Source organism: Gadus morhua, chromosome 4 (assembly GCF_902167405.1).
Source record: "Gadus morhua chromosome 4, gadMor3.0, whole genome shotgun sequence".
Taxonomy (NCBI): Eukaryota; Metazoa; Chordata; class Actinopteri; order Gadiformes; family Gadidae; genus Gadus; species Gadus morhua.
In genome coordinates, this window is record NC_044051.1 from 20,040,276 (window position 1) to 20,060,275 (window position 20,000).

General features: G+C 46.6%; 1 protein-coding gene across 2 annotated transcripts in view; it reads right to left on the reverse strand.

Annotated features, from left to right (window-relative positions):
- fibcd1b (fibrinogen C domain containing 1b) overlaps window positions 1–20,000 on the reverse strand; it is a 105,429-nt gene that overhangs the window by 53,406 nt on the left and 32,023 nt on the right. The window contains exons 2-5 of one of the 2 annotated variants that reach the window (XM_030353071.1): window positions 18,956–19,039; window positions 12,778–13,257; window positions 8,792–8,951; window positions 2,031–2,167 (exon numbers count right to left, since the gene is read on the reverse strand). In XM_030353071.1, the coding sequence (XP_030208931.1) occupies window positions 2,031–2,167; window positions 8,792–8,951; window positions 12,778–13,257; window positions 18,956–19,039 (861 nt within the window). The remainder of the gene's footprint in view (window positions 1–2,030; window positions 2,168–8,791; window positions 8,952–12,777; window positions 13,258–18,955; window positions 19,040–20,000) is intronic. The other variant, XM_030353072.1, reaches the window with a different exon arrangement.

Here is a 20,000-nt window from a genome sequence, read left to right on the forward strand (position 1 = left end):
ATAGAACACAGAGAAACTGCCTACTGCTAACCTCACAGCACTGTCTTACACATAGATAATCATGGGCCACACACAAACATACACACACACACAAATACACACACACACACACACACACGCAAACACACCCACGCAAACACACCCACGCACACACACACACACACACACGCACGCACGCACGCACGCACACACACACACACACACACACACACACACACACACACACACACACACACACACACACACACACACACACACACCTACACACACACAACTGATGAAATCATGAATGAATGAATTCCAATATAGATCAAATGGATCTGAGTCTGTTTGTGCCATCCATCATTTTTCTCTCTCTCTTGTTCTCAAAGGACTTTCTACTATCCTCCATCCCTCACCTCCACCCTCCCTCAGCCACCCTCAGCTCCACCCTCCCTCACCCACCCTCACCTCCACCCTCCCTCACCTCCAACCTCCCTCTCCTCCACCCTCCACCCTCCCTCACCTCCCCCTCCACCCTCCCTCACCCCCTCCCTCACCTTCTCCCTCCCTCACCTCCACCCTCAACCTCACCTCCCCCTCCAACCTCCTTCACCTCCTCCCTAATCTCCCCCTCCACCCTACCTCACCACCTCCCTCACCTCCACCCTCACCTCCACCATCAACTCCACCTCCCCCTCCAACCTCCCTCACCACCTCCCTCACCTCCTCCTCCACCCTCCCTCACCCCCTCCCTCACCTTCTCCCTCCCTCACCTCCACCCTCAACTCCACCTCCCCCTCCAACCTCCTTCACCTCCTCCCTAATCTCCCCCTCCACCCTACCTCACCTCTTCCCTCACCTTCTCCCTCCCTCACCTCCGCCCTCACCTCCACCCTCCCTCACCTCCTCCCTCACCTTCTCCCTCCCTCACCTCCACCCTCACCTCCACCCTACCTCTCCTCTTCCCTCACCTTCTCCCTCCCTCACCTCCACCCTCACCTCCAACCTCACCTCCACCTCCCCCTCAACCCTCCTTCACCACCTCCCTCACCTCCCCCTCCACCCTCCCTCACCTCCTCCCTCACCTGCTCTCTCACCCGCTCCCTCACCTCCTCCCTCACCTTCAACCTCCCTCGACTCCACCCTCCCTCCCTCATTTCCACCCGCCCAGTCCCACCAGGCTATGATAACAGCTTGGTTTGCCAGTCCTGGCCAACCAACTGCTTGTCTGATCCAGACCCACTGAACCTGAACTGACACATTTTTCATCACCGATGATAACCGAGACCTGCTGGGTTCAAAGATGACTTTCATTAAAATTATCATTTCTGATGTTAAAAGCCCTGCAAAAATAAATCCTGGCCCCCTCTGCACGCAAAAAACACACACACACACACACACATACACACACACACACACACACACACACACACACACACACACACATACACTCACAAACATGCACGCACGTACGTACCCACACACACACATATACACAAACAAACCCACAGCATACACAGCCCCCAGTTTGGGAGTAGGACAGAACATTAAAAAATATTGTGCTGTCCAACTGTTTCGTTAACCCGTTTATCGTCGAGCATATTCTGTCTGAGCGGCTACATCATATAACAGGGATCAGCAGATGGCTGCGTTATATACAACCGACACTGTTGTTATGAGAACTGCCTGCTCTCATAACACTCAATTAACCTCTCAAACTGTGTGATCAATTGCCTTATGGAAGCGTCCCCTATGAGCTGTGTTAGGGGTTCAGCATCTTCTAGTGGCAGCAGGCCTCACTGAAGACATTCAGATTAGACCTGCACCGGGGTGCAGCATGAACATGGAAACACTCAAACAGCTTTGGGTTTCACATTACAAATTTGAAGGAACATGTGTGCTTTTAAAGGAGTAATCTGTGTTATTGATGGTTAAAGACTAACAACGCCAAATTCTAGCCATACTTAAGACTAAGATGTTATATTTATGTGTGTGTGTGGAGGTATGCGTGTGCGTCAGTGTGTGCATAGCGTCCCTGCGTAGCCTACCGTCCAGCCGCCTCCATCCGTGGTCATGTCGCAGTAGACCTGGAAGCCTGCGGGCTGGTGCACCGGGAACACGGAGTAGATGCCGTCCTCCCTCTGGCCGCTGGCGTAGAGGTCCCCACAGTCCCTGGGGCGGGAGCCTGCGGAGAGCAGCACAGGGCAGTGCGCCGCGTCAGAGATACACTCGCCCCTCAAAGACTCTCTGCATGGGGTCAGCCATGGGACAGTCGGTGGGTTAACGTGTATTTCAGTTGCATTTGTTTTATTTACGGTGCCGATTTATAGAAGCAGTTGAGCCGTTAAATGTCAGCAGACGGGGACTGTCTTCACGTTGCGAAGGGTACTATTTGGTCAATGTGTGAATATTCTTTAGCCAACATGAAAAGGGTTTGAACTTTATATGTGATGTTGCCTGAATTCTATGATCAATTCAAAGGTTACAGATATCCAAATGTATAAGTCGGGTCGGAGATGACATACTTTCACATAGAATCACCTATTTAATAACGTACTTAGTTGTTACATCCACATGTAATGAACTCAAATTATTTTGAGGGGTTGGGTCACAGCTTGCTAAACCTTCAAATGACAGCAAAGCCAGCAAATCAAATCCCAAGGAGCCAATCTCAGTCCTCCTAGGTTTTGTTCTGTGCTAAATAGCTGTGGTACTTTGAAAAGCACCTAGATAGATGCACCCTCAAAGGCATTTCACTTTGTCTTTCTGGACATTAAATAACCATTGCTTTATGTTAAGGGATATACTATATCCCTTTTCATGCCATACAATTTGGCCTTTTGCTATACACCAACAACAATAACAATATCAACAGTGATTCATTTGTTGCCAAAGAAAAATCCTCCTGAGTACAGCAGACATGTAAATGCTTTTCCCAAATGGATACGGAGACAGATTATCCCCAGTTCTAATCTATTGGGTTTATTGTCCTCATCATATATTCATCTACATTTCATGCTTAGGGATAATGCATCTTGTACCTATGTATCTTCTGTATGAAAAATAGATGAGAGGCAGAGAGAGAGAGAGAGAGAGAGAGAGGGAGAGAGAGAGAGAGAGAGAGAGAGAGAGAGAGAGAGAGAGAGAGAGAGAGAGAGAGAGAGAGAGAGAGAGAGAGAGAGAGAGAGAGAGAGAGAGAAAAAAAAAGAGAGAGAAGAAGAGAGAAAGATGAAGAGAGAGAGAGTATTGGGTAGCAATGGAAAAGTGCTATGTAATCATGAGCCATTTACAATAAAAGAGAGGTAAAGAAACCTAAAAAGAACACGATCAAACCTAGACACGCACACACACACACACACACACACACACACACACACACGCACACACACACACACACACACACACACACACACACACACACACACACACACGCACACACACACACACACACACACACACACACACACACACACACACACACACACACACACACACACACACACACACACACACGCCTGGCGCCCTGCAGGGTAGAGAAACAGCGCTGATAAGCCTTGGGGGAGAAACAACCATGTGGTCTTGCAGCGGGGACACACAAGCTCACACATACAAACACAGACACACTTACACACACACACACCCACACAACCACACACACACACACACACACACACACACACACACACACACACACACACACACACACACACACACACACACACACACACACACACAGTATCCACCATGGAAGGCCGGTAGGAGGGTGAGGAGCCTATCATAGATTATGCATGCCAGCCTTCCCCGGGTCGAACGGGAGAATATAAAACAGCTGCGCGGCTCCTTGAGACATTTATAAAAATAAAAAGAAGGTCCAGTCAGACAGGCTTGTTTTTGCCTAGTTTTCACCTTTTCTCTGTGCATTCAATGCCAGGCACTCTCCAAACGGTTCCCTTTGTGTGTGTCTAATCCTCAACTTCAATTATCAGGACTATTAAATGTGAAGAGCAGAAGGACCCTGCTCTGTGTTTTGTCCTCAAAAGCTCCTAAATCCTTTTGCGGTATTCTTTATTTTGTCTCTTCTATATGCAGGATAATTCTGTTTATATGGTTACATATGATCACAGTGTGATGTGTTTGAGGTTCAAGGGCTGTGTGTGCATGCATGTGACTGTGTGTGTGCGTGCGTGTGTGTTTTTGTGTGTGATTGAGAGAGTGTTTGTGTGAGTTTGCATGTGTGAGCCTTTGTCTGCATGGGTATGTGGGAAGTTAAGGTGCTGTGTGTGTGTGTTTTTGTGTGTTTGCGTGTGTTTACGTGTGTGAGCGTGCAGTTTGCGCGTGTGCGTGTGTGTTGACTGCTTGTGCGCAGTAGGGGCAACACTGGAACATCCTCATCCTGTTAAGGAACGGACTGTGAACATTAACGGTCAAAGATCCCCAGTAAGTCACCCTGACGTCTCACACTGCGGCCACAGCATGATATTCATGAAGAATTCATCGATTCATTAAAAAACAAGACACCTATTTCTCCTTGCATACCCACCGCTGCCCGTTGAGAGCGATAGACTGTACTTATCTCCCATCATGCATCTGTAACACTCCTGGACCTAATTAACCCGACGATGTAGAGCTGCAGATGCTTTCAACAGATGAACAGGGTGTCTCTCAGTTTCTCGACGCGTAGGAGCAATGGCTCCTGAATCAAAATGGGCCCTATCTTGCGTCCGGCGCAATTGACTTTCTACACTGACGCATGTGTCGTTGCTCAAACTAAACACGTAACGCATAATGCAGTCCATGGCAATGTATATTACATTTTCTTTGCCGAAATGTATTTGAGGACTCAGGGCCCTATCTTGCATCCGGCGCAAGTGACTTAGTCACTGGCGCATGTGTCGTTGCTAGTTTACAACTGGCGCACAGCATTCTTTTCCCACCACCGCCACTCGCCGGTAAATTAGGGATTAATCATGCGCCCCAAGGGGCGGTTCGGCGGAAGGAGGAGGCGTGTTCTGGCGCAAACGGTATTTTGCCGTTTCTGAATACCATTGCGCTACTGACCAGGAAATACATGGTTTAAAGTCAGTGGCGCGTTGTTCAGATGCTATTTTAAGGGCGCATGCATACATGCGCATGCGATGCATACGGATTGCTTGTGCACCTCGCGCATACACTTTGCTTCTCCCATCTACCTAGCCGCACATTCTTGGTAAATTATTTGGGAAAGAACAGCTGATGCAGCGGTAATAAGTTGTACTTTTAAATCAATGCATCTGCAAACACCGTACAGCAAACACATATTTTCTTGACAGAGACATCGTGTAGGCCTACATGCCCATAACTTTAAGGATTGATGAGTATTTGATCATGAAAAACATTGTTTTACCGCGAGTGAGTGTAAAGAATGAATGAATGCGCGCGTGTGTGCTCTGTTTAAACACACGCAAACTAAACACGTAACGCATAATACAATCAATGGCAATGTCTATTACCTCGGCGCGGGGACACATGCATATTAGGAGAGCATACAATCCTGATAAGAAACAATGTTTATAATGTATTACGTATATCATTAAATAGAACCACAGTTACCGCATATCACATGTTATATCATACGTTTTCTTTGCCGAAATTTATTTGAGGACTCAGTATTTCTGAAGTTGTGGAAGAAAACCCCTTATTCCATGTGTGAATTAGGCCATATTATTTGGCAATAAACTGAGCCATTTGCAGTTTGAAATTCATGTGCATTTGTCTCATCGGAGACTGCAGACGCGCTGTCAAAATATCAACTCGTCCAATTCAAATGCGCTCATGGCTCTTAAAGGGGATGGGAGCTGGCACTCTCATTGGTTTGTTGGACGTTACGCCCAAACCACACCTACGGGTAACTAGGCTGCTTCAGACCAACCCTTTTGACACTTGCGCCGCGACGCAATTGTCATTTATCCGCCTGTAAAATAGCGATAGCGCCGTAGAACCGCCCACAAAGCTACTTGCGCATTGCGCTTCCCACTTGCGTATCAGACCGTTAAAATAGGGCCCTCAGTGTTTCTGAAGTTGTGGAAATAAACGCTATTCCATATGTGAATTAGGCCATATTATTTGGCCATAAACTGAGCCATTTGAAGTTTGAAATTCATGTTGTCATGCATCTGTCTCATCTGAGTCAAAATATCAACTTGTCAGATTCAAATGCGCTCATGGCTCTTAAAGGGAACGGGAGATGCACTCTTTTTGGTTTATTGCACGGTGCCCAAACCACACCTACAGGTAATGAGGCTACTTCAGACCACCCCTTTTTTAGATTTGCGCCAGGCGCAAGAGTCAATTATGAGCTGGTAAAATAGCCTCAACGCCATAGAACTGCCCACAAAGCTACTTGTGCTTGGCGCTTCTCACTTGCGTTTCAGACCGTTAAAATAGGGCCCAATATGTTGACCCTGCCAAACGCACCGCACCCTCCTTCTGACAAACAGCTTACTGATTATTTTCACACCAAATGTTGTTTTGATTACTAGCCAATAGGGTTTACACATGGAGCTGTGATAGCAGATTTATTTGACGGATAACTTTGCCTTAGGGCCAGAGCACCATCTTCATCACCGTTGAATACTTTGATTATTCTAATGCCCAAATAAGGGTCTCCGTGTCCATCTCCTTGTGAGACTAATGAGAAAAACAATATGGGTATGAACTCATAAGCTCATCTACATTTGACCTATATCAAATGTCAACACTGTGATTGTTCTTCATCAGTAATCATTTAATTAGTTACCAAAGTATGGGACTGTTTTGGAAGCTGTAATCAAAAGACTGCAAACCACAAGCACCTCCTAGCTAAGCACTTTTCTAATATCAGTAATAAATATTTTATAGTTATAAACAGTAACAAATACTCTTAACCTCTTTTTTTCGCTATTGGCAGAATTATGTTTTACCAGTCAGGATTGGAGATCCTGAAACACTTAGTCCAAAATAAAGTCTATGGTCGGATTAATTGATTACTGAAGCCACAGCAACTAAACAGTCGGTTGAGTTGCTGGTTGCCCTAGCTTTGCTATGTGACCCCTGAAAGCCACCACTTCAGGCATCCCTCCCTCCCTCCTCCCCTCCCTCCCCCCTCTACTGAAGTCATCCTTTACCAGGCCTGATACTCAATGTATCTGATAAAACCTTTCACACTGGCCACGGAAACATCGTTTGCAAAAAAGCAAAACATGCCTGCTTGATCCCCTCACACTGGACACTCTCTGCTGAGTCTTGGCTCAGCCTCCGAGACCTCTTCATACATTTTAACACAAACTCTGTCGCTGGCAGAAAGGGCACTTTTAACACAGTTTACAAACTCTGGCTGCTCCGTGAGCTGGACTTGATGCCGACACAGCTTTGTCCCCTCCTTGGTTTACAAGGACTCCATGGCATACAGATTGCTCCACTGGGGCGCGGCCCACCCCCACGGGACCCTTAAACAGGATCTCCCTTGTGGTCCGGGGATGGTACGGTCACCCATATCAAGACTCGTCTTACGGGTAAAGAAAACAAACCACAGGATACATTGTGAGCCAACCGCTTTTCAGGAGTAAGGTTGGACTTAGTTCAGGGCTTTATTTCCTCAATGTGCCCAGTGTATGTTCTCTAAATTACTTTATAAACAATGTACGATCCCTGTAAAAGCTGCAAAATGCTTGGTTCATGACCTCGAATGTCCAAATTGACATTGCGGGATAAAGAACTTGGCTCTGACTCGGATGGACTTGCACTGCGTTTGTGTGTGTGTGTGTGAATACGTGGGAGTTCAACACATTACATGTGGCTCTCCTTCTCCTGGGTGACACTGTGTGTGAGTGAACGCATTAAATAAACGTCCCTTTCGATCATGGAGCCTGCTCTTCCATTGGCTCTTCCATCTGATTGCTCTCAAATCTAGCTCTCTAGGAGAAGCCGTGCACCTTGAACCCTCAGAAATGGCAGAGGAGAACGGAGGGATATGCCAGTGAGTTCAGGCAACACACTCTATGCTAGCGGTTGATTCAGTATTCGGTAATGTTGTAGAGGGCATTGAAAAACGCTAGATCACTCTGTTGTAAACTGAGACTTTAACTGAAGATTAATGTGATTGTTGTTTTCTCAAACGATGATGAATGAGGCCGTTCTGACGGAGTCGTCTGGGTTTAGTGTTTACATCCTGAGGATCGGACGGTCCATGACTCTCAAGTTACTGCTTGCCTCCCAGCAACAACGCATTCTGACAGACAGACTAGCGGAGCCAAAGACAGACAGACAGACCAATGGAGCCAAAGACAGATGGACAAACCAACGGAGCGACAGGCAGACAGACAGACAGACCAAAGGAGCAACAGACAGACCGACCAACGGCGCAACAGACCGACAGACACCCCAACGGTTCGACAGCCAGACAGACAGACCAACGGAGCAACAGACAGACAGACAGACCAACAAAGCAACAGACAAACAGCCACACGGACAGAGAGACAGACAGACAGACGGACGAAAACAGCCGCAGACAAACAGATGGACAACAAACAAACAGACAGACAGACAGACAGACAGACAGACAGACAGACAGACAGACAGACAGACAGACAGACAGACAGACAGACAGACAGACAGACAGACAGACAGACAGACAGACAGACAGACAGACAGACAGACAAACAAGAGAGGCGGACACTCATGCAGACAGACTGACGGACAAACAGACTATCGTCCAGATGAGAGATGTCGACCAGAGATAGCAAGGACAGACGGACCACAGAGGCTGGTGTTCCCCCCTCTCCCCGGTACTCACCGTTGGAGCAGCCTTTGAGGCGCACCCCCCTGACCGGTGCCCGCTGCAGGTCGGCCTTCACACGGGCCTTCAGCCCCACGTTCTCCTTCTGCATGGCGTTGAGTGCGTCGCTCACCGAGTTCACCACCTTCACCATGTTGATCTGGCTGTCAGACAGCAGCTGGGGGGAGCAAACAAAACCCATGTGAGAAACATTGATTAAGTGTTTTCTGGTTTTAAAGACTGCATTACAGCAAAGTGATGTAATTCAGACTGTTTAGATATTCTTTTATTTGCCTTTAGCTACTTACTTATGATCCATCAAAAATCATCAGGCATACATTAAAAAAATATAATATATACAATATTTGTACAAAATTGTATGCAAAATCATGCATGTATTGCCCAACAAAGTCTCTGTAAAAAAACTACTGCACAGAGATAAACGACATGATTCAGAGCATAAGGTCGGCTGCTTAGGTCCTCGCTTTGTGCGCTCCTTCTCGTAAAGAGTCCATCTGGACAAAGTGCCTTCCGTGAGTGGAGTGCAAAATGGAGCTCATGCGATGTCCTCGGGTAAAACACATACACACCAGGACGTTTTTTCTGCTGTGGGATCTATGTGTGAAACCATGTTGGGGTTGACATAAGTGTTGTTCCCATCGCACTATATAGTGTGTGGCAGAAAACCTTCACAGAACTGCACCGCTCTTATTTTGAAATGGGAGGTGTGAAAGTTAGGTAGTGGTGATGCACTCCTAACCCCGGGCCCCTGAGAAGACCCAGCCCATATTGGCAGCCAATAGCTGAAACCCTGAGGCTATCATTAGAATACGCAAACATATTCTGGATCTGTTGTTGCTTTGCTTTTCTATTTTCCACTATTTTCTCTGTTTCAAACCGCAACGCAGACTCTCCCACGCAGTTTTAAATATTTAGTTTTTTAGCATTTATCCACAGCGATGAGCAGCGATACGTGCCTAACTCAAAAACACAGAGAAAGACTGAGGGAGCATGCAGAACCAATCAGCTAAAGCCATCCTGTAACCAATCAGCTAAAGCCATTCTGTGTCTGGGATACCAAGTCCACTCCAGAGGATAATTCATCAGAAGTCAGGAATGTAGTCAGGAGTGTAACGTGTGTGAGACAAACAGCCCAGGTCTGGTCTCAATAAGCATGCAACACACCTCACAGGCCCACTGGGCACAACAGCAATCATATTATATAGGCAGCAGGCCATCCAACACACACACGCACACACACACAAACGCACACACACACATACACACACATACTCACACACACACACACACACACACACACACACACACACACACACATACACACACACACACACACACACACACACACACACACACACACACACACACACACACACACACACACACACACACCTTGGGACTGACCCATTTTGTACCAGACATTTGGTGGATGCCAAAGAGAAAATTGAGGTTCTGGCACCGTAGGAAAAGTCATTTTCTCAGAAGGCATTTTATATATTTATATAGGCATGTTTATACCAATTTAAATATGTATGAATGAATGTATGTGTGTGTGTGTATGAATCTACATTCTGAGATTGAGTAACCTACATTTTTATCAAATATATCTCATATAAAAATATGTTTCAGTAATAAGCAATGGCCAGATGAGGTCTGCCAAAGCAACATAACAGTCTTCCCAGACCCAGTGGAACAGAAACGATAAACCGACCCACGCGGAGGACAGTAATGAATGGACGTACCCATGATCATTTAGGCCAGCGATCCGTCACTCTGGAAAAACAACCCACCAACACCGACGTGTCCATTGTTGTGTCCGAATCAGAACGAATTGGTCTCATAAAAACCAAGCATCCAATCAGAGTCCAGCCTTTCCCCCCTCCGTGCCTTCGGGGCATCACTTCACTACACTCCACAGCGGCCCACTTCCGTCGTCTCCCAGTTTTGGTGACGGGTGGGGGGCTTCGCGTGTCACCCTATAAATCAGAACGATGTAGCGTAGCGCCGTAGCCACGGGGCTGCTAATAGATCACACAGTCAGGGCCCAGCTTCATGGCTATACAGCAGCTGTGCATACACCCCACACCCACACTTACACCCCGCCACACCCCCCCCACACAATCACCATCCCCCCCACACCCACCCCGCCCCCCCAAACACACTCACACACCCACACTCACATACACTCACGTACACACAGATATGAACAGATGTAAACAGTCAGCCCCATCACACACATACACCCCCCCCCCCCCCCGCCCCCGCGCCCCACACAACCCGTCACCCCCGCCATACCTCTCCCCCTAAAGGGGGAAGTAAATCACCTAAGGGGGAGGTGTGTCTCGTTGACATCCCCCCTTAGCCGCTGTCCAGCCCTGCGGCCCGGAGCCCAGACCCCCGGTCACGATGGAAGGCCGTTGGTTGGCAAAGGTAGTATTGACCAATCACGTTTGAGCGCTTGCATGCAGGTCAACAGTTCGTCCGGAGATAATAATCTCAGAACCCATCGGCCACCTCCTCGCCACGGCTTAGCTTTTGATTTTGCCAGGATATCCTTTCTAAAAAGATAATCTGAAATGGTTGAATGGACCTGAAACACAGGCAAATAAACGGAGGAATTCTTGTCCTGCATATCCGTTATCTGTTACCCGGAGCCATAAATATTGTTCTCTCTCTCGGGGGGGGGGGGTGTTGTCCTCTGCGTCCCTGTGTGTCCCTGTATAAATCAGCAGGATGTAGCGTAGCGCTGGAGCCACGGGGCTGCTCATACATCACACAGTCAGACCCCGGCGCCGTCTCCAGAGGTGGAGCGCCCTCAGACAACGGACCACGGTTACCGAGGTTACGGAACAAACTGAAGACGCAGTCCATGTTCTAGAGCTTAATAACGCAGTACGTTTTGCAAGTGGACTGGTGTCATCTAATCGACAATTTCTTTCCTCGTTAGACGTATATATCAAATGCCTCTACATCCTCCTCATCCTCATCCTCATCAACTCCAACAGGCCATTAGCAGCAGAAACACTATCATCAGCACCCTCAATCACATCATCATCATCATCATCATCATCATCATCATCATCATCATCATCATCATCATCATCATCATCATCACCACCTTCATACACATGAACATGACCTCATTATCACAAATAGTGTGTCATCCTCATGAAGTCCTCCTCGTCATCATGAAGTCCTCTTCATCATCATCAAGTCATCTTCGACACCTTCATCATCATCACAACAATAATCAAACGCATCACTTTAATCCCTGCCATTGCTACTTATGCCTTCCGATTTGAACACCACCCACCATTATCCCCCTGGCCGTCATTTGTCATTCGAACCTTCTGCGACGGCCACCGGCCTCATCACGACCACCATAATAACTATCATCATCATCATTGCCAGCACCATCACGGCCACTCTCATCCCTGTCGTCGTAATCAACATTAGACGTACGTATTTATTTAATGACCATGTCTCCACTGACTACTGGAAACCATTATCCTCTTCTCTGTGCTTATGCTTGTGTGTGTGCGTGTGCGTGTGCGTGTGTGTGTGTGTGTGTGTATGTGTGTGTGTGTGTGTGTGTGTGTCTGTGCTTGTGCGTCTGTTTTTGTGTTTGTGTGTGCATGTGCATGTGCGTCTGCGTCTGTGTGCATGTGTGTGTGTGTGTGTCTGTGCATGTGTGTATGTGTGTGTGTGTGTCTGTGCTTGTGCGTCTGTTTGTGTGTTTGTGTGTGCGTGTGCATGTGCGTCTGTGTGCATGTTTGTGTGTGTGTGTGTGTGTCTGTGCTTGTGTGTGTATGTGTGTATGTGTGTGTGTGTGTGTGTGTGTGTGTGTGTGTGTGTGTTGAAAGTTTATCGTTGCAGTGCAAACTTGTCCTGCTTGTAGCATCGCGTCAAAATCAGCCAACAGAGCAGACGGCCGTGGACACAACGAGGCTGTGATCGGTGCATGGCGCTGGCTCCCGCCTCACCTGTATGAGGCGGCCCTGCTCCGTCTGCAGCGTGTTCAGGTCCTGGCCCAGGCTGCCCTGGCCCCGCCGGAGGGACTCATAGTCCATCTTGAGCTGGCCGGCGTGGGCCGACAGCTTGGCCACCTCCTCGGCCAGGCTGACCAGCAGGGCGCGGTCCTGCCCCTTCACCGACTTGAGGTCGGCGTCGTGGTCGGTCAGCGAGTGCAGTAGGGAGGTCTGCACGCCCTCCAGCCGCAGGAAGTTGCCGTTGTAGTCGGGACAGTTGGGGTCGATGAAGATGTTGATGCGCGAGCCGTCGCCCCTCTCCACGGTGACAAGGGCGTTGGCCTCGTCCTGGTTGGTGGAGATGTGCGGCGGGCCGTCGGAGATGGACGGGGCCTGGTAGTGGTTCATGAAGAGGATGGTGCCGGTGACGGTGACGGCCAGCAGGACGGCCACAAAGAGCAGGATGGTGCACAGGAGGTAGCTACAGCTCATTCTCTGGGAGGGGGAAGGAAGAGGAGACAGAGCGGTTAACCAGTGAGGAAGAGTCCATATAGAGGAAGACGAGGATGGCAAAAAGGTGAAGTTATCAAACGAAGGAGGGAAGGACGGAGAGCAGGGCATAAATACAGCATTCTCCATATTCCGAAGTCACATTCCACACTTATAACCTCTATTATTCATTGTTGAAAAACACATTTGATCCCAAAAATGTCATTTTAACAAACAGTACCATGTAATGATGTGTATGTGGAATGTCTGAATGATGAGTATGTGGCCTACACTTAAATACTTGGTTTTTGATGAAGACAAATCTGTGATCAACTGGCCTGCTGCACCTCTGGTAAAGCATACTGCAACAAGAAGTTTTTCCATATTTTTTGCTTTTGAAGAACAAAAGGGCAAAATAAAGGCTCCAAAAAAGTATTTCAACACAGGCGATGCATCGACAGCCACAACCACAACAAGTGCGACAGTTTACAACCTATAAACACTGAGCACAGTTCTGCTAAATAAAAGCCTGCATTCTAATTGTTGTTTTGTGTCATTAACTCTGCGCTATAAAAGGAATGCCTCATGCCTTTATAATAGCATGCCATATTGTCACTCAGGACAGGAGAAGCGTCCGTTGATTGCGGAGCCCAGTATGGCAGACAAAGGCATGATTAACTACGCCCAGCCACAACATGTTTGTCTCCACGTGAAAGCTATGGCTCTCTGCTTTTTAATATTTTTCCCTCAAAACAGAAGATGTAAGCATGTGGAGAATTCATGATCCAACAGTTTATGCGCTCCGCCAGAAAGAATGAAACTCCTGTATCTCTTTCCTTTAGATTCCCGCCGTCGGATGTCACCACAGCTTTGTTCACACTGTTTTACCGGGTAATCATTCATCGTGTGCAAGTCTGTTTAAGAGGGAATGTTATTTATATGTAAAATGTCTCAGGTACTACGGGCCAAGTGAATCCCTCTAATTGATGGCTAATGGTCTGGTTTATGGTTCAGCGTTTTACGGCTGCTTTACTTTCACCGTGAAGTGTGTTTTTGTGGTTCCAGGAAGCTAAACGTATCTCCTGGGTCTACCGAGAACCTTGAAATTGAGAGTAAATAGGGCTATGTCAGAGAGGTTGTGTGTTATTATGCTCCAAAAAAAAGAAAAAACGGCCTTGGCATTGATTAGATCCATATCTATTTACAAAAGTACTTCCTATTTCAAGGAAGCACCATTAGCATTAGAGAACAACACAAACCCACTAGATTGAATAAAATCGACATCTGCTTTATTTTGATGTGAGGCAGGCATTCAAATTAATCACTGGGTTGGCATCAGTGATGCTAAAACACAAAACAGATATAATAACAACAAATCATTTATATATTTTTTCGGAAGTCTTTTCTATTGTATTTCCTTTTATAATCTGGACTTCTTTCACTGATAAATGTCTACTGGTTTGTCAGTTTGACAACCATTTAATCAGCAGCATCAGCACAAACCAAAAGCAAAGCAATTTTTTAATCGCGAGAACTTGCAAGAAGTGCAATTTACTGTGTTTATGGATGTTGATGGTGGGGACTATTACATTGCTTGAGCATATTCTTAATAAGCCTCCTTTTCCATGGTAGATTTGATTTGTAAAAAATATACTGTTTATCTTTTACGATAGATATGCTACTATGATTCCAGATCATTTGTAATTAATAGACAATATTTGACAATACAATTTATGGGTGCCTGTATGTGAAAGTTAATATGATATGCTTACATCTTCATTTAAGACAAATAACCATCATCTGATGGAAAACATGATGATGGCCTAAAACTAAATTGCATGTTCCTGTTCAGCTTCAATCATTTCAATATAAATCTCTTAAGCAGCTCTCGGATGTAAGAACAGCACTCTGAAAAGCCCAGACACATGAGCGTGCATGTGTGAAGCTGGAGTGAGTCACAGCAGCCCGACGACAGTGGCGAGCCTCTGGCATAGGGCGAGATCCATTAAAACTACAACATTAAGGATCGCTTTCATAGAGCCTCCACCCAGGATGGAGGTGTTTAAATATCAGGTTGCCGTGAACTCTGAAAGTAAAAGAGAGATTTAAGATTTAGATGTGATGTCAATACAGACTTTCCTATTTCCTCATCGCTTCACAATTCCTTCCTGGTGAAATAAACATGGACATTTCGCAGTAATGGCGATAGAATTCAGACGATAGTGGAACCTCGCAGCTAAGTTAATACTCTGATCGATCACCATGGAGCGATCTGGTAATCCGGAAGCCAACGTCATATCTGGTAATTCATGCTTGATTGCATTTTATGTTGTGGCATAACCTTTGGCTTATTGACGTTTTTTCCTATTGCATGAACACGCTTATTAAAGTCAGAGGGCTTGGGAACACAGGGAGCGCGTTGCATGTGTGGGTATGGACTGGTACCTACTGCTGTATGCATAATGAAACCACCCCACACACAAACACAAGCACAAACACACACACACACACACACACACACACACACACACACACACACACACACACACACACACACACACACACACACACACACACACATACAAACAAAGGCACGCATGCATGCATTTTAAATGCCGGACAGAGACAAAACGCATATAATGGGGTCAGGGACATTGGTTTTAACTGTTTGATTGCTTTTTCCTTTTGTCAAGCAATGCAGAATATAAAGGTACCCCAAGGTGAGGAAATGAAACACATCATTGGTTGTTTCTCTCCTTGGATTGAACCCCAAAATGTAGAACACAATTGCACATCGGCATGAGCACATGAATGTGTGTATGTGTATGTGTGTGTGTGTGTGTGCGTGTGTTTGTGTGTGCGTGTGTGTTTTTGTCGTCAGAGTATGCGTAAATTCAATGTGCATTGTGCGTGTATAATGGCTTCACTCAACATTACTGCTAGTGTTTAGGCAGAACGCAATGCAGCTAGCGGGCTCACACATCAAATACAGAAGGAAGCTTCAACAATGAGCCTGAGCATCGACTAGTGTGACAGGGCACCGTCGTGGAATAAACAAACAGAATGACAGTACACTTGCACGATTTGCATGTTATGATGTAAGCATCGCCCTGTGAGCCTTTTTAACGGTATAATCTCAAATGTGTATGATTAATATCGCAATGTTTTCTCACTACCTGCCTGGCGGGACAAATAAAAGTATCTGAAATTAATTGAACTGTGCATTCATCTGAACATCCAGAGCGACCATAGCAATCAGTTACCTAACATAGGGAGAATGTATGACGACACCGACACACAACGAAGACCAACAGAGAAAATACTGTGATTCGGCTGCAAAAAAACAATACATTTAGCAGCACAATGAAATCGACGCGGGAGAAGGTCAGTTAAAAATGTGAAGTAATCGCAGTGTTGTCTCTAAAACGTTCTCAAAAACAAAAACATGTTTACACGTCAACCTTAATTTCCCCATCTCATCTCTTTGTCTCCATTGTGTTATCGTTTTTCAATCCCTCTTGATGGCTCCATTTATGTGTCACATATAATTGGAGGCATCAAGAGAGATAGCGCCATGATAATACGAGAGGTGGATGTTGAAGTAGAACATTAGGCCCGGCCCACACAGGGGCTGCTGCTGCTGCTGAACACACTGTGTAAATGAATCACTCAGTCACACTGCGGCCACTCGCTCTTCGGTTAATAATTAGGTTTTTACTTTCCCCTCGTCCTCATCTTGCCACTATCTGGGACAACTGTGACAACTGTGATGAGGCGAGTGGCATAGGGATGGACAGAGAGGGATATAGGGAGAGGGAGAGGAAGGGAGACAGTGAAATAGAGGACAGATAGCAAGATATAAAGATATCGAGAGGGAGAGAGAGCGAGAGAGAGGGAGAGAGAGAGAGAGAGAGAGAGAGAGAGAGAGAGAGAGAGAGAGAGAGAGAGAGAGAGAGAGAGAGAGAGAGAGAGAGAGAGAGAGCAAGGGAAGGAGGGAGGGAGACAGTGAAATGGAGCACATAGAGAGGGAGAGAGACAGATAGATGGATAGAGTGAGAGCAAGAGTAAGAGAGAGAGAGAGAGTAATGTACAACAAGAAGCTGTTTGAATGTTCATTAGATTCGCAGCAAACTTCAGCAGTTTTGTCAGCACTAAACAAACACACACAATAATTCATACACGCTTACAAACAAACACATGCACAGAAAATACACACATATGCAGTAGCAGAAACTACAAACCCATATTCACCACACACACACACAGGCAAAAAGTATGCCTCAATTCTTCATTTACATAATACTCTAAAATGCAGATATAGAATACAGCACAAATAAAAGCTTTTGTTATCATTCAGATCTCTCTCTCTTTCTCTCTCTCTCTCTCTCTCTCTCTCTCTCTCTCTCTCTCTCTCTCTCTCTCTCTCTCTCTCTCTCTCTCTCTCTCTCTCTCTCTCTCTCTCTCTCTCTAAAATGCAACCCACACACACAAACACACAAACATTCACAAAGTCCAATGTTGGAAAATGAGGAAAACCACATGACTAAATTAATTTGAGTTCTCATTCCCGAAGTTTCCATCAGACAACATGCTGTTCCATTTTCCTCTTTGTCTTTTCTGCCAAGCATCATCTGACCCCACTCTTCTCAAAGAGCACGCACCATCCGCAGGCTCAGTCCTGCCACAAACCTGTGTGTGTGTGTGTTGTGGTTTTGTAAGTCTGTGTGTTTGGCTATGTGTGTGTGTCTGTGTGTGCATGCATGCCTGTGGGTGCCTTTGTCTCCATGTGTATGCACATGTGTGTGTTTGTCTGTGTCTGAGCATCTTTGCGTGTATGCGTCTGTTTCTGTGTGTGTGTGTGTGTGTGTGTGTGTGTGTGTGTGTGTGTGTGTGTGTGTGTGTGTGTGTGTGTGTGTGTGTGTGTGTGTATGTGTGTGTGTGTGTGTGTGTGTGTGTGTGTGTGTGTGTGTGTGTCTGTGTGTGTGTGTGTGTGTGTGTGTGTGTGTGTGTGTGAACGTACGTGCGTGTGTGTGTGTGTGGGTGGGTGGGTTTCTGGACTCGAGGCGTTGCCATCATGGCTGGTGCTCCTTTGTAATTTGCCGGGTAACATGAGATAATCCCTCCACCTGCCCCCCCAACACTATGATCACCAGGCAACAAGGATGATCACACACTGGGAACAGTGTGGGAACATTGTGCCGATTACAATCTTAGTCTCAGTGATGACATAATCCCCCATGTGCAGGTGAGCTACTTCTATTCAGATTCAGAATCTGTGTGCCTGTGTGTGTGTATCAACGTGAAAACGTGTGTGTATCCTGTGTGTGTTTGTGTGTGTGTGTGTCTTTGTATTTGCTTGAATATTTTTATGTATTCAGGTATGTGTGCATGTGTGTGTGCGTGTGTGTGTCTTGGATGGTGAGCATTTGTGTCTATCTGTGTGTACGTGTTTGCGTGGCCCAATAAGCGTGTATCAGGGTCTACCGCTATTTATAAATGCATGTTGGTGCATGTTTGTGCGTGTCCATTTGGATGGATCTGTCTTCATACACAACCTGTATAAGTGTGTCTATCCATGTGTATACGTGTGTGTGTGTGTGTGTGTGTGTGTGTGTGTGTGTGTGTGTGTGTGTGTGTGTGTGTGTGTGTGTGTGTGTGTGTGTGTGTGTGTGTGTGTGTGTGCATGTGTGGGGACCCGCCTTACCTTGGGGGCGGGCTCTCTGGCTGGTTCTGAGTCTGACCAGCGGTGTTTGAGCTGCGGGGCTCTGGGAACACACTCACACAACGGCTGCAGAGGGAAGCACACAGGGCGACGCCCGTTGGTGTTGGCTCATTTCACACAATTATATAAGACGTGTACTTGTAATGCTACTATTGTGTATCCAATTACGGCGCCGGTTGCACTCCTAGCCCTCCCTGGAAGGAGGGGTCGCTCCTTCTTAGTTCCTTCTGGTCTTTCTTTGCTCTTAGGGTGCTAGGGTTAGTGGGTCATACAATATGGCCTGTAAAGCATGTGCTACAGGAACTGTGTTTAACACAAATCAAATGGACTTGACTTGACTTGAAAGGGTATGTATTTGTACTTGAAGCATGAAATACACACATCTAGGTGTGAGTTGGTTCCAGTGTGTGTATGTGTGTATGAGGATGTATATGTATGAGTACATTTTCTTTGGTGCGGTTTTAAATCTGTTTGTGTGTGTGTGTGTGTGTGTGTGTGTGTGTGTGTGTGTGTGTGTGTGTGTGTGTGTGTGTGTGTGTGTGTGTGTGTCTGTGTGTGAACGCGTGTGTTTGAACGTGGGTGCGTGCGTGCGTGTCCGCCCAAGTGTGCGTATTTAGAATTGGTGGGAGCTCTCCCATTTAGCATAAAGTCATTGTCAGAGGCACGCTAAGAGGAGCCGCTTAATCGCGCTGGCAGTGCGCGGCTCAGCGAAACCGCCCACAGCCATTATGGGATATTGAAATTGACGGACGTAAAAAATACACGGCCCCACCTCTGCAGAATCAGCAGGTGCAACCGCTCCTGACAGCCAGGGCCGGGGCTGAATCCGCCTCAAAACATACTGTAAAGAGTGGCGTCTTGAACACAACTTGCTTTTACAGTGTGCTTCTGTGTTTGTTTATTTCTGTGTGTTTGTATAGGTGTGTTTGTGTTTGAATGTGTTCTGACAGTGCGCTAATGTATAGCATTAATGCACTGCCTGTCTGTGTGAGTATATCTATTTGTGTGCATGTGTCTATATGTGTGT